We start from the raw sequence: 16462 nt of genomic DNA, 5'->3' as shown, positions 1-16462 counted from the left end.
GGTTCAAGCGATTCTCCTGACTCAGCATACAGAGTAGCTGGGATTAAAGGCGACCGCCATCTCGCCCGGCTAGTTTTTTGTATTTTTAGTAGATACGGGGTTTCACTGTGTTAGCCAGGATGGTCTCGATCTCCTGACCTCGTGATCCGCCCATCTCGGCCTCCCAAAGTGCTGGGATTACAGGCTTGAGCCACCGCGCCCGGCCGAAACTTGTATATTTACCCATGTGTTTATCATTTCCAATGTTCATCATTCCTTTGTGTAGATCCATATTTCCACTTTCCTAATTACGCTGATGTCCAGTATCTTGAAGTCCACTTTTTCATGTAGTTTGTCTTTTTAAAATTTGGTTATTTCAGCAAGAAGAGTACATGTGGTCCTTGTATTGCATCTTGGAATGCAACTAATTTTAAGAAATTACTTTTGAGTGTTGGTGTAATATCAAAGAAGAATATCCACAATGATCTGAAAAGACGATCACAATACTTCATTCTTTCCCAACTACATATCTGCATGAGACTGAACTTGTCTGCATACTTCAACTATAACAATTTTAACAAATTAAATGGCGAAATATATGTGAGGATGCAGGTATCTTCTATACAGTCGGATATCAAAGAGTTGCCAAAAGTAATGCTATTTTCTTTGCCATGTTTTGTTTTAAAAAATGTTTTCATAACAGGCACATTTGTTAACATCTAATGGCCTTTAAAATATACTAATAAATGTATCACTTTTAATATGGTAAATATCAACAGATAAAACCCCCTTAAGGAAAACCTTTTTGGAGTCCTCAACTAAAGAGTATAAAAAGGCCCTAGGACTTAAAATGTTTGATTACCAGTGCTCTATATAGTGTGTATCTAATCAGAAAGTTGACTACTTGCATTGAAGTTTTATTAGCAGCTTGAGGTATGCCATTACATCTTGGACTAGGAAATTAATTTTTCCCCAATAGATTTAAAACCAGAACATCCAGAAGTTACTAAAATAATGACGTGAAATGAAGGCATTTTTAAGTAGCTATGCATTTTATGTATTCTCTATTCTTTAATAGTTGAATGAAAAAAGACAACCTCTTTGTGGGCTAATACAATCAAAACCTACCCACCCACACACATAAAGTACAGCAATCATCTATAACAGAAATTGGGATTGGAAAAAGTATTCTCCTGGGCTATAAAAGACCTACAGAATAGTCATGGTACTTTTGGCATAAATGCCTCAAATGCTCTAATTCTCTCCTGATAATTTCCATAGGTAACTAGTTCTTATGAATTGTTTCCAGATGATAGTATATTCAGTGGCTAAGATCACAATATTTGGAATTAAGATTATTTGGGTTTAAATTCTAGCTCCAACTTCTAAATGTGGGATTTTTGAGAAAGTCAATCTGATTACTTTCCCTATTTGTAAAATGGGTGTAAAAGTATTACTTTATATGGTTGTTTTGAGAAGTAAATTAAATATAGTTGAAGCCATTTAGCAATGTTATATAAGTCTAGCAATTACATTTATTTTCAATAGTACCTGCTACAGTCAATGGGCTTTCAAAAGACACATCTGAAATAAAATCCTACATCTACTCATTTATGAGGTCTAAGAGAAGGCAGGAGGACAAGTTTAGTTTTTGTTTTAGGATCCCACAAGTGATTATGATCACTCCTGGCAAGAACTGAAATCCACGGTCAGATTCTAAATACTTAACGCTAGTGCTAGGCTTAAATTGTTTCTAGAAACATTTCCCAACCCTAAAACTGAGAGAATCAGAGTCAAATTGTTTCAGGTGGGGGAGGGCAGGATTTCTGCCACCAGATTCTGTCTAAATTCATTCAACATTTAATGAGTAACCACTGGCTATCAGTATCAGGTAGACAGAAATGAGTAAGGTGTCTCTGTTCTTGGTAACTTAAAACCTGGTCATAACAGGGTAGTATATAAGGCAGTGTTTCCCATGGTAGGATACGTGTCTGCATACCACTAACTGTCTGCAGTAAGCAACCCAAATGTTCCTGGGATCAGGGTCATCTGTCTATAACCGAAAGAGTAATGAGAGATAAGCTCCACTTTAAACAGGCTCTTTTTGGAAATAATGGCATTACTAGCATCAGTCTGAGATGCAGAAACAGCAGCAGAACTTTAGGGAGAAATTGCCAGGCTACCAGTTGTCCCTTCTTCAGATTCCTGTAGGGAGTCTGTCTCGAGAGATTCCCTACAGACTAGGAAAGAGTAAAGCCAGGCAAACTATATAGACAGCCCTCTGCATGCTCATTTATGGGCCATTCACCCCCTAATGTTTCCAACAAGGGCAAAAGGAAGAATCAGGATAGGAAAGGAGAGTGGTATGAACAGCAGCAGTGACCCTAAATACCAGTCATGTGGGGTTCAGATGTATAGGGTTACTACACCTGCCACCACCCAGAAGTGCTATAAAAGTTTCTTTTCTTTCTTTTTTTTTTTTTAAAGGGAGTCACTTAGAGAAAACTATTATGTAACTAATACTATGGGCTATGTAAGAATTTGGCAGAATTACCGGAGACACAAAATGACAAATTATAAAATAAGATTTATACAACTAAACAATATGTAAGGCATTATAGAATTGCTCAGTGAAAGACACAATAATCAGTACTATTATGATCAGACAGAATAATCAATTCCAGTGAAGATGGTTAGGTACGAGGCTCAAAGAAACACACTTATTAGGCTGAGTCTAAATGAATGAACAGAATAGCCTAAAAGTACTCTTAAAAAAGCAAGCAGAAAGCAGGGAGGAGCTTAAGCAAGGACAGAGATATCCAAAGCATAACCAGAACACAGTGAAGCCACTTTTAGTAAAAGATTCTCCACTCTTTATTTTCTTACATAGAAACGACTTGCATTTATCTAGGTTATTTTATATTCCTAGAAAAGTAATATAGGTTAGCTAAACTCTAGTACTCCACTGTATATATGAAAATACCATTTACGATGTACAGTCTCCAACTTAAAATGGTTGACTTAAAATTTTTCAACTCTAAGGTGGTGCAAAAGTGATATGCGTTCAATAGAAACCATACTTTAAAGTTTGATTCTTTCCCATGCTAGAGATATGCGGTACAACATTCTCACAATGCTGGGCATCAGCTCAACTGATACTCTACAGAGTGCTGTGTTGCCAGATTTGCCCAACTCTAGGCTAATATAAGTGATTTGAGCATGTTTAAGGTAGGCTGGGCTAAGCTATGTTGTTGGGTAGATTAAGTGTAGTAAATGCATTTTTAACTTAAGGTATTTTCAACTCATGATGGGTTTATTGGGACGTAACTCCATGGTGAGTTAAGGAGTATCTGCATAATTATAGGGCAGTAACTATATTATCACTGCTTTGAGACACCTGAATAGTGATAAACGCCACACCATGACAGGTGTTTTGTATCTCTAACTTTCCCTAGCTCTCCTAAAACCATTTAAGAGGAATAAAGCATCCTCCCTGCCTTACGCCCTCTAGTTGGACTTCTATTATTGGTTTAGCAAATGCCAAATAGGCAAAACGGCAAAAAAAGAAAAAACAAAACAGTAATAGAGAAGAAAAGATTAGTAAAGTAAGTAAATTAATTGAGGGAAAAATTACACAGTTACAGAAAAGTGAAAAGAAAAAAGATTATCATTTTATATCCTGGAAAGACTAATTCTTTAAAGCAAAATAAGGAAAATGAGCATTATTAGCAAACAGTCCTTATTACATCTTTTGTATTTTAATTACATCTTTTGTTTTATACTAGAAAATAACAATCCCTCAAGTTATTTTATGTACTAATACTTTGAAGCAAATGGTATAATTGTTTAGGTGTCCAAAGTAATCATTCTAATTATAGCACAGCATTAACTTACCTACGACTTTGAAAACAGTATTACGTTTTCTCACCGACACAATAAGGAAGCTGGACCAGATGACATATGAAGTTTCTGCCAGTTCTAAATGTTAATGATGCCACATTACTTTTGTAGACAATTCACTACTTCTTCTATGTTAGACTTCTAAAATCAGTTTTCCTAAATATGGTGGAAAGTTTCCAAAATGTGTCACCTTTTAGAATTATTAAAATTCAAATCTACTTCTAAGAACTGAAAATAATTTCCTTACAAATAAAGTCCTTTATTTCATATCAACCATGTTCCTAGAAATATGAAAGTATTAATTAAAATCTGGAAGTAATGAAAGTAAAACAACAAAAATCGTCTCTTCTAACTTAGAAAGTTGAAGTTTTATATTAGGAAAACACATTAGAATAGGAAATAACATAGATTACCTCTTTTTTGATGATCCTCTGCAATTATAGCATTTAAAAATATAACTACTTTCCTCTGTATAATATCTGTACATAATTGCTAACTTTCCTGAATTTCCAAAACTTATATGTAATAACTTTGAAATACATGTCCAAGGAAATGTTTCATTTACCATTACAACATTGATTTGTTTCATTTACCATTGCAAACATTGATTTATTAAATAAAGTAGAAGTCCAGGCTTTATAAAAGTCAGCACTACATTTCTCACAGAGAAATCAAGAAAAAAACATTTCCTATCACAGATAGTTATCAGCAGTCTTTGTGAAGTCTTCCAATATTTCATTAAAGAAATGAAGTGGGAGCTGCATTTACAGATGAGGCTCGAGCTTTAGCCATTCTACGAACTAGCGCTTCTTGTCTTTTTCTCTGAATTTCTTCAGGAGAACACTTTCTATTTCTCTCTTCTTCCTCTAAAAATTCAACAAAAGATGAATTTACTTTTATAGCCTATAAAGTCATTCAATATGTGCTTTAATTTTAATCACCTAGATTTGCCATATTAGTTGGCTATTAAACTAAACTACTAAATGTAAAATTCCAGATATAACGCTACAGTTCAAAAGAAAATCAAGCACTGATGGACCGGTCTCTATTTGATACATTGTTTTCACAGTGTGATAAAATTCAATTTGATAGAAAACTGACTACCCACCAAATAATTCTTGTGGACAATGACATCTAATTTATATGACCTATGAATAAATATATCTTTAAAAAGGATACATTGGGATTTTAAATGTTATGTACACTTTAATAGGAAAATAGTCAAAATATAAGGAATTAAATTAGCTATCAGTATCTCAAATAGTGTATATTTACATAAGATGTTATATTAATATTCACATCCACTTTTCCCTTTAAAGTTTTCATTTCATCCACTGAGGAAATATATTTTAGAGTGATTAAATGAAATCTCTCATGTCAGACTGGTTACCTGTGATTCACTGTTAGAAATTATATTTTTATTTGGAGGATGCATTTTGGAGAAACTTTAAAATAATCTCAATTAACTTAGTAAGTTGAAGCTTTGTATTAGAAATCACTTTCTCATTTAAATGATATTTTAAGTTTAAGATTATCACCCTAATACATATTTAAGTAAACTTTCACCAGTAAAACCATTTATGTTGTAAAATATGCTTTTTAAGAAAGAAGAATCTGTAATATTGACAGAAGAGAAATATCATTTATTCTGACATCTAGAAAAAGATTCACAATTTATGAGACATTTCTCTTGTTAACTAACAGAGGCATTTTCCAAAATATATAATCTGCCTCCTTCTCCTTTATTGGTATAATCAAAAATGGGAGGGGGTATTCAGCCTAAGAAATATATATTTTGAATAAGTTTCCCAGATGATTTTGATGGCTTTTATTTCCTAAGCTGTTTACCTAACAGACTGTAGCTATTTTTCCCTAAAGAAAGACACCAGAAGATACTTTCTAATTAGCTTGACTAATTATCTAATATTTTAGTATCAAAGCTGAGAAACACAACAAACTCAAGACTACACATACAAAGACTTTACACTGAATTTGTGTGAAAACAGGTTAATAATCTACAACAGCAGAAAATATAATTTCCTAAAGTTGGTCTTACAATTTGCTTGGTAATATTATAACAAATAATTTCAAATGATAATCAGGTCACACCATGAAAATTTGATTTAGGGACGCATCCATTTTTCTCATCAGTCTTCCTTTAACTCAGTCTATAATAAAAATACACAATGAAGTCTTAAAATATTGTAAAATACTAAGCAAAAGCTGCTCTTCTTAACCTTGATCTTACAGTGCAAGGGTCAGTAATTTTTTTTTTTCTCCTGTAGAGTCAGAAGGCAAGAATGTTAACCTTTGAGTACCTTGTTGCAACTGCTCACCTGTACCATTGTAGCAAAAATAGTTATGGAAAATGTGTTGAAAACTGATGAGCTGTGTTCAAATAAAACCTGTTTATGGACAATGAAATCTGGATTTCATATAATTTTCAAATGTCATGAAATATTATTCTCCTTTTGATTTTTTCCCAACCATTTAAAATGTAAAAATCATTTTTAGTGTGCTGGCTATACATAAATAAGCTGCAGGCTGGATTTGGATGGATCATAGTTTGCCAACTCCTGCCTGAAATCAATGAGGGAGTTAAGTGAGTTTTGTTTCAGAGATACTTCCCTCGAGAGCAGCTTGCTACATAACAAAGTAAAAGGAAGTAGAAACAATAGAAAACATCAACAAAGTTAATAGTAATTAAGAGACTCGGTACTATCAATAAGCTTAAAGAAAATATTGATGAGATAAGCGAAAAGGCAGATTATCCATGAAAAATGCAGACAGATTGGTAGATAGGAGTTTTGGGAAAACTCAAATACTCCAGGAGGTTTAGTCTTTATAGAATTATAACTATAGTTGACCCTTGAACAACATGGGCTTGAACTGGCAAGTCCACTCATTTGTAGGTTGTTTTCTGCATCTGACCACCCCTGAGACAACAAGACCAACTCCTACTCTTCATCCTTTTCGGCCTACTAGACATGAAGATTATGAGGATGAAGACCTTTATGATGATCCACTTTCACTTAATGAATAGTAAATATTATTTTCTCTTCCTTATGATTTTAATAACACTTTCTCCAGCTTATGGTAAGAATACAGTATATAATACATATTAGAGCATACAAAATATGCATTAATTAATTATTTGTTATCAGAAAAGTTTCTGATCAACAGCAGGCTATTAGCAGTTAAGATTTTGGGGGATCAAAAGTTACACACAGACTTCTGACTGCAAATCAGATCAGTGCCTGTAACCCCTCCATTGTTAAACTCTGTCTGTAAATAAATTCATGCTGGGAATATGCTTGAATTAGTTACAATATACTCACTTTAATACAAATTTAAATACTTATAATTACTATAGATTGAGAACAATTTTTAACATTTCAAAATACCTAGTTTGGGCTATCATGTAAAGCAAGCTATCCAACCTGCAGCCCACAGGCTACCTGCAGCCCAACACGGCTTTGAATGCAGCCCAATACAAATTCATAAACTTTCTTAAAATATTATGAGTTTTTTTGTGATTTTTTTTTTTTTTTTAGTTCATCAGCTATTATGAGTGTCAGTGTATTTTATGTGTGGTCCAAGATAATTCTTCCAATGTGGCCTGGGGAAGCCAAAAGATTGGACACCCTGGGTGTAGAGAATTATTTATTGTCAGCGTTGACAAGATAAATTGGTATAACTGCTTCAGACAGCAATTTGGTGGTATCCATCAAATTTCAAAACTTTCTCTTGTAGCAATTTTTTAGGAATTAACAGATATGATTATACAAGCATGCAGAAATTCATGTAGAAGGATATTTACTGGAGTATTGTTTGTAATTGCAAAAGACTGCAACCAACCCAAACTTCCATCACAGAGAAACAGTTAAATTATGATACATCCACTATATATATCACTTAGTCATTAACAGGACTAAAATAAATTTAAATGTACTAATAGGAAAAGACAGCTATATTAAGGCAAAAGCAAGTTGCCAAATAGTGGGTATACAGATTTATTAATATTTAAATAAACCTGCAGGTATATACGCATACACATATATATGTATATACACACACACATACCTTTTTATATGCATAGAAAATGCTACATAATGTATACCAAACTATTAATAGTGGTTTTCCCTAAGGGATGGTTATGAGAAAGGAGAAACATAAGACTTAACGTTTTACTTCAAATTATTCTATACTGTTTTCTTTTTAAATAACTAGCATATTACTGTTGTAAATTTTTAAAAAGTCACTTAAATAGGAAAGTTGTAGCAGTAATGCCAACAAGGCAGAGAAGAGTCACTAAAAATTTAATTGCAACTTGTGATAAAAGCAATTAAGAAATAAAAAATAAACAAAGAGATTTAGAGACTCTTCAAGGAAGGCCTCTGTGAGAAAGTAGTAATATATTGAGATATAAGAAAGCACCAACAAAAGAGTGGAGGAGGGGTCACATGTTGAAAAGAAGTAGTTTTAGTCAAAGGGAAGAGCACGGTCTACATTCCTGGACAAGGAAGAAACATTAACTGTTTGAGAAACTAAAAGACAGCTGGTATAGCTGAAGATTAGTAGGTAAGGAAAAAAGAGGAGACGCAGGTTGAAGAGAGATAATCCACAGCTTTGTTGGTCACAGTACACAGTTTGGATTTTATTTGAAATATGATGGGCAGCCATTGAAGGTTGTTTTAAGCATAGAAACGTCATTTTTGCCCATCCAATTTTAAAAGGCTATTCCACTATTTGGAGATGAGAATTGAAAGGAGATAGATAAAAGAACTGCAGTAGTCTTGTCAAGAAATGTTAACTTGTTGTAGAAAGAAAAATGGATAGTTTGGGGATACAGGGTTTTTGAGATAGAAACAATGAAACTTATTGATAGAATGGAGAGCTGGAGAAAAGAGGAATTGGAAGAATCAGAAATGATAGTTGTTATCAAATAAGTAAATCATAATTTTAACCATCACCACTAGCACGTTTATATCAAATATCACACTAGTAAAGATGTTTAATTAGAATGCTCTAAATTTCTAAATATTATTTACCTCACTGCTCCATCATCTGCTTCCTATAAGATTACTCAAGTTTTAAAACAATTTAGTAAATGCAATCTTAAAATGAACACTGTAGTACATTTATCTAAAGGTATGATTTTCCAAGAAACAATTAATAAATCATTCAAAAAATATTTCCTGAGTACCTACTATATGCCAGTCATTGTATTAAGTGCTGGGAAAGAATTCAATGTAATATTTTGAAAAATAAACCAACTACTCTTTGTATAATGCACTATAATTATTTCCAAGTATCATTTTAAGAATTCTAATTAGTTATAGTTTTACCTTATATATTACTCACACTCAAAAACAACAAATAATTATTTTACTACTTTTTAAGATACTTTTCAAAGAAAACTATTTCATATTTCATACATGCCTTTTGAAGATTGTTTCGAAGATTCAGAAAATTTCACCAAAGATTGCTGTCCAACAGCTTCCTCCAGCAATGGGTTGACACTTTTCTTTTTCTCCACACCCTGTGTAATTTTGGTATCAGACACACTTCCAGTTATACAATTTTGATTAAACTGAGAAAGAATCTGAGAATTTTTCATCCTTGTAAATGTAAACTTTGAAAATCCAACTGTTTTGTTACGGTTGCTCTGAGATTCATCTGTTATACTCTTATGGCATAGCTGCTTAGTACTCAGTTTCTTCTTGTAAGTAGCAATTTCTGTATTCATATTATCTGAAGTTACACTTGAACTTCCCGAAATAACCAATTTGGAACTATTCACTCGTATTGGAACATCAGTGTTAGTACAAGGCACATGCAGATTATTTATCTGACAGTTTGAGATCTTAGAATACATAGTCAAATTTGTGGCACCTAAAAATCTTGGAGAATTTCCATACATTTCCCCTTTCTCCATTTTCATTGGCTTATCTGTTTGTGAGCTATTTGTCAAAGAAGTCTGCACTGAAGCGCTATCTGGATTCAAATGCTTTGATTGTACCAAATTACTTCCTCGTTTAGATATAGTAAACATGTTTTTGGCTCCATGTTCGGAATTATTATTGATCTCACATATACTTTCTGATGTCTTACTGTCCTTTCTAATGTCTTGTTGCTGAGTTAGTCTTTCAATATCATCACATGCTTGGTACAACAAATCATCATCTACATCATCTGCTTCCCAGGTATTATCTAATTGATGACATGCTTTAATAATTTCATTGGCAAATGAGGGATCATTCCAATCATCAAAGAAAGAACCTAATTTTGATGCACTAGTCTGATTTGGGTTACTAACACTGGTTTCATTGCCTAGATTTGCAGAGCCAAAAAGATCAGTATTAACGGGGGCTTTAACAGCCTGATTTAAAATGCACTTATTTTTCTGCTCATTAGAATATCTTGTGTTCAAAGCTGACTTCTTTTCGGAAGCATATACAGTAGATTTAGTAAGAATATCTTCCTTTATTTTTGTCAGATTAGATGTAAGTATACAATCTTGAATTTTGTCTTGAATAACAATTTTATTGGAAGAGTTCTCAAATTTCATTTTATTTCTAGTGGATGATAATTTGTTTGATTTATTTGGATTTGGTGAAAATCTATATTCTGCACCTATTAATTCTCTGTCACATGTCTTTGAAGAAAGATCTTGTAATACTTCTGAATCTCCTAACCTGGCATCTGGATTTGTATTTGCTCTTGACATATTTTTAACAGTTTTACTATTAAAGGTACAAATTTCCTTTTGACCAGTAACCTGGGCTGTTTTAGAAGGGAAGAGTTCAGGCATGTCGACATTTTGCATAGCAAAAGGTTCATTACCTAGTAAGTTTTCCCAATCATCCTCAAAATCACTGGTAGTAAATGCATCAATGTACCTCTTAGAAGTTTCTGGCTTCTTAGTACTGGAAGTCACACATGATTTTGTCATTATGGGTGTATCTACTTGAGAAGAAAGTGATCGTGGGGTTTTATTTGACAGTTTTTCAATGACCAGAGTTTCATTAGTAATGATTTTCTCCTCTTTCAAAGCATTTGTCTTTACAAAGGTAGTATTACTGGTGCTCCAAAAAGCCTCTGGCAGTTCTTGGCTTAACTGTCCGCTACACTTCTGAGTAGAACCATCAAAAAGAGCATTAAAGGCTGCTTCAGCAGTTTGGTCAAATGGCTTCTGACTGCTATTTTGATTATCTGCCATAGACATCTTGGTGTTTCCTTTGATTGGCTTCTTTTTTGTAGCATTATCTATTTCAGGAACTATATTATGTAATGACTGCATCTGTGTATTATCTTTACGATTACTTAAAATCTCTGTTTCTGAAATCATCTGGGTAAAATCATAATTACTCTTGTTTTGCTCTTGAATCACATCTAGCTCTTCCATATTTTTATCAAATTGTTTAGCCAGTTTCATAAGTTCTTCTTCTTGATTTTGTGTTTTAACCTATTAAACAAGATTTAAAATTATAATTAAAATGTTCTGAGACATTATATCCAACTGTTATTTAACATATTTTGATGTTAAAGCTCTAAGATTTTAACACTTACAATTATTTTAACTCCAAAATTTGATAGATCAAAACTGTGGAAATTTTATTAACAAAAATTTTGATATATTCACAAAACGAAAATGGAGTATTACAAAAAAATATTTGCTTCACTGAATTTCAGAAAAGCTGAAAAGTCTTAACTTACTTTGTGCAGCTGATTTTTGCTCTTGATTTTCCTTTCACTACACTGGGAGTACAAGGAATAGCAGTTTCACCAATCCACATGTCCAGCATAGAACTTGTTGTTGGTTTTTCATCCTTTGGCAGATAGGGAACAAAAGAGGTATAAAGTACTAATGTAGCACCCCGTCCCCTTCCAGAAAAACAAAATAAAAAAGAAAATAAAAACTACTTTGAATTAATTTCCTAAATTCTGGTGAGGTAAGTTACCAAACAAACTCAAAAACAATGAGAAGTTGGGAGGTAGAAATAATAAGCTACAAGAATTGATCCACTTGTTTCAGAGAATGAAAACATTCAGAATTACAAATTGCTTATTTTAAAAAAAAAATTGTTTTAAGAATTAAATTTATCAAATGTACATTTAATAACAGAAGCATGTTTTTATTAAAAGAAAATTGACATTTTAATTGCCCTAAGATTCTTATACTTTCTGTATCATCTGTTTCTCAAAATTTTTTTTAACCTTATTATAACCTTTATCTAAAGTTGGACAATCCATGTTGACCTAAATTAAGAACACTCAGAATTGAGGTCAGGACTGAATTAAGAGGTAAGAGCAAGGTTAGAACTGAGAATGAGATAGGAATAAGAATAATAAAATAGAGAAAGCAGAAAAGTTTACCCAGATAATATACAGAAAAAAGGCATTTTAGACTTGGATATTTTTGCTGTACCTTTCAGTCACTTGATCACACAAAAAAATTACAGAATGAGCTTTAGGCATTAATTGCAAACCAAACCAACAAATCAAATCAAGTAACCATTTTCACTCTATTTTACAGTACCTAGAATGAACATAAATATCACATAAGTTAAAAAATAACATTACTACTAGATTATAGGCTACTCAAAGGCAAGGACTCTTCTTAGAATAACTCAGCATTCAGCACAATACTGGGCATAACAGTGTCAGTTTACATTTATTTACTAGAATATTTAGATGAAAAGATCCCTACAACTTGGTACTTCAAATCCTCAATGAATCAAAAAAGTTTTCTTAATATCGACTTGAACCTAGTTGCCTTTAGCTTTGCAAATACTCAAGAAAATCAGTAATTTCACTTTCAGACTCAATATATATTTTCCCTTTTATTTCAACAATCTTGAATTTAAAGAAAATAATAGTCTTAATTATGAACTCTGCCATTTACTAAAGTAATTTTAAATTCATTCAATTTTCAGAGGACTAAATTATGACTTTATGTTCCCAACTTTACATATACATGGGTCCTATGTATGTTTGTATACTATTTGTACATATTACATATTTCTTCATGAATAATTACATAATTTATTGATTTTCAACCATAATCCAGGTGCTGTATAAGGTATCTAAATGCATTACTTCATTTCATTATAAAAGGTATACTGTGCAAAGCTGTATAAATGAAGATATATACCATCTTCAAATAAACAACATTGTATAAAAAATATCCCTGCAGAAAGTGAACTGACTGTCCAATCAAAATAAAACCAAGTATTTAAAAAAAAATGCTATCTCTGTAAACGTTAAAAGAAAATTAAATAATGATTTGAGAATGACTCACCTAAAAATAAACAATATAAATATTTGTCATTCTGAGAATATGACAAGCTTTCAAGCAGACCTTGAAACTACTAAAGATTTATATGCTTTAAAAGGACTCAGTTTAAGAGGGTAACATTTTAAAGCTACTAATTTCACTATTTTTTTCTTTTTATACAAGTTACCACTTGCATACTGTTGGCATTTCTTTATATGAGCTATTATTTCCAGCCCACTTAGGTAAAGGGTCCAATAATTTATTCACAACTATCTTTTTATCACTATTTAGACTGGCCTGCCCAAACACATTTTATTATGCTTCTTTCCTGTGAAACCCACAATTAATGAAGATCTATTGTTAACTTATAGAGTAAGTATTATTATGACATAAATGCTATTTAACTAATGAACTGTAAGTAAAATGAGTTTCTATGACATGCTAAACATGGAATGTAGAGCTAGTAGCAACAGAGTTGTTTTGACTGTGCTAGGTGTAATTTTGGATATTTTATAGCTGCTAAGAAAAACTTCATTTCCTGTCTCTTCCACCTGGATGACAATAATTCTTCAAACCATGTTTTGGGCCAGTGCCATCTATTGTTTATGGTCAACATACAGTAACTATTCAAGGGCATGTTAAGGAAAAATGGCATACTTCCTTTAGAGAAGACACTAAGCAAAAACGTTCTCTGGATTCAAATGTTGTTAAATAAGAAAAGAGAACAAAAGTAAAGAAGTTCAGAACAGTTTTATGTATTAAGCCTTTGCTTCTTAGTAATTGTAATACTAGAGTTATTGGACTGCTTTGTGTCAAATGATTGACTTGAACATATTTCTATTTCACTCCAACAGTATAAGAACAGAAATGAAAAAAAGAAACGAAACACTCAAAGTTTTTTTTTTCAGAGATGGGGTCTTAAACTCCTGGCCTCAAGCAATCTTCCCCTTTCTCCTGGCCTCAGCCTTCCTCCCAAAAGGCTGAGATTACAGGAGTGAGTCACCATGCCTGGCCCAGAAAAAAAAAACCTTTGGAGATGGTTCTATTACGGTAACAACCTTAACATAACCTTACAATTATAGCACTCTATAGTTTACAAAGAATTTTTATCTAGTTTAATCCTCATAATGATCCAATGAAGAGAGCAAGAGGAACACAGTAATTCTAGTTCACGGCTGAATGAACTGAGGTGGTAAGAGTTTAAATAACTTGCACTGGGTCACACAGCACAGGAGGCTGAAGGAGAGGACTAAATTTGAATTCAGTGCTCTCCGCTTTTGTAAGTGTTTCTTGATAATCTTATAAGTCAATGAGTATTAAGAAGAATAGTTTCAATGGGGAAACGTTATAGACAGTAAATACCAATCACAAAACAATCTTAAAAGTTTAAATTTTTTTGACTGCCTTATTCTATCATTTTAGCAACTTGAAAAATGAATGCCGTACGTTGTTAAGCACATTACAGATAAACACAATGCCCTAGTCAAAAATTACTCTAAAAAATTAAAACAAGATATATACTTAAGAAAAAAACTTATATTTTATATTACGTTCCTTTTTTCAAAATATGCATTCCAAAAGTAGAAAAGGCAAAACAGTAATCTTTCCTGCCTTATTTTTAGAAAAAAGAATTATAAAAGACAATACTTTTCATTTAAAGAAACTACAAAAACTTAGTGGCACATTCTTCACTGTTTTAAAACAAACTATAAAACTAGTGATATTTACCTGAGGAGCAATACGATTAACAATATGTGAAATCTCATCAGTATCTGTGGTATAAATCTGTTTTTTTCTTCCTTTACCTGAAGAAAAAGAAACAAAGACATTTCTATAAATTTTAAACAAAAACCCCTCAATTTTAAAAAAATAGCTGTCACTTCTTAGAAAATGATTTTAATTAGTGCAGCTTAGAGGATTGTGTGTTTACATCACATACTTATGCAGATAAAATCATGTAAGATTCTCAGAGGTTCCTGATGCTATTATCTGACTAGAATTCTAGTTAAATCTGAATCATTTATCAAACATTTACTCACATAAATAATGTTAATAATGAATTACCTAACTGCTTTGTCAATGGAGAATTCTGATCCCAAAAGATATCATTCTGTCCATCTGGATCATTAGGAGAACTGAAGGAAGATGACAGTAAGTCCATTTTCAGCACTCTCTTTGGTGTTTCATACCTGTCTATATAAAATATGAGTAAAATAACAATTGTGGCATTTTAAAGCATTACCTTACTTCATAAGAACCCAGGGTCAAATAATAGCTTAGACTAAGTTTCATAGTCCAATATAATTTTTTTTCCCAGAGATAATTACCTGAACCATAACTGAAATGCTTGTTTCATATAAAAATCCATGCAGCACTTCGCAAACTTGACATTGTAAATAGCAAGCACTTTTAGATAATCCAGAAGCTCTATGAATGCATAATACAATACTGTATAACCTAAGTCATTCTATTTATTATCATTGAGACCTGGAGGCTTTGGGGAACCATCTGTAATTTATAGGCACATTCAAAAATCCAAAGTAACCCAACAGAAACCTAAATATGTTTAGCCCCCTTTCACCAGCTCTAATCTACATTAATTGCGATTCTTCAAAAGCGTAAGTGATCCAATGCTTGGGAATTTTGTCTAGAATAACTTTCAAATTTTATAAAGATTTTGTTCATTCCGGAATTGCTTTATGGGAGTATTAAAGACATGTAAGGTGGCCGGGCGCGGTGGCTCACGCTTGTAATCCCAGAACTTTGAGAGGCCAAGACGGGTGGATCAGGAGGCCAGGAGATCCAGACCATCCTGGCTAACACGGTGAAACCCCGTCTCTACTAAAAATACAAAAAATTAGCTGGGCGTGGTGGCGGGCGCCTGTAGTCCCAGCTACTCGGGAGGCTGAGGCAGGAGAATCACTTGAACCAGGGAGGCGGAGGTTGCAGTGAGCCAAGATTGCGCCACTGCACTCCAGCCTGGGCGACAGAGCGAGATTCCTTCTCAAAAAAACAAAAAACAAAAAAAGACATGTAAGGTTAAAAAAGGCACTATTTCAAGAACATGCTCCAGAATAAAGGCTTTTGTATGAGTTTCAATTCCAACTAAGATTTACTAGAAGTCTTTCAAAAGTGCACCCAAAACTAATCGTGACGAATGGGATCCTTAGTATCTTATTTGGAGGGATGTTACAGACAGCAACTTCCGGTTTATTCATAATGAGGTGAGACATCACCCAGGCTTTGAGACAAACTTTAACTTTCCATATGAACGCTTCTCTAAAGCAGGTGGGGGGGGCGGGG

At 33.0% G+C, this 16462-nt stretch overlaps 1 protein-coding gene across 1 annotated transcript; it reads right to left on the bottom strand.

Moving 5' to 3' along the window:
• Nucleotides 1-4238: 4238 nt before the first annotated feature.
• On the bottom strand, nucleotides 4239-15951 carry ETAA1 (ETAA1 activator of ATR kinase). The gene is made up of 5 exons (XM_017877036.1): nucleotides 15224-15951; nucleotides 14888-14964; nucleotides 11599-11711; nucleotides 9322-11347; nucleotides 4239-4745 (listed from the first exon to the last, which is right to left on the bottom strand). The coding sequence occupies exons 4-5, from the start codon at nucleotides 11315-11317 to the stop codon at nucleotides 4618-4620; spliced, it is 2124 nt and encodes a 707-aa protein (XP_017732525.1). The 5' UTR covers nucleotides 11318-11347; nucleotides 11599-11711; nucleotides 14888-14964; nucleotides 15224-15951; the 3' UTR covers nucleotides 4239-4617.
• Nucleotides 15952-16462: the final 511 nt, after the last annotated feature.

The sequence above is a fragment of the Rhinopithecus bieti genome, unplaced genomic scaffold (genome assembly GCF_001698545.2).
Source record: "Rhinopithecus bieti isolate Rb0 unplaced genomic scaffold, ASM169854v2 scaffold_7681, whole genome shotgun sequence".
NCBI lineage: Eukaryota > Metazoa > Chordata > Mammalia > Primates > Cercopithecidae > Rhinopithecus > Rhinopithecus bieti.
Note: the sequence above shows the minus strand (reverse complement) of the source record. Positions and strands in the feature narration are given on the sequence as shown.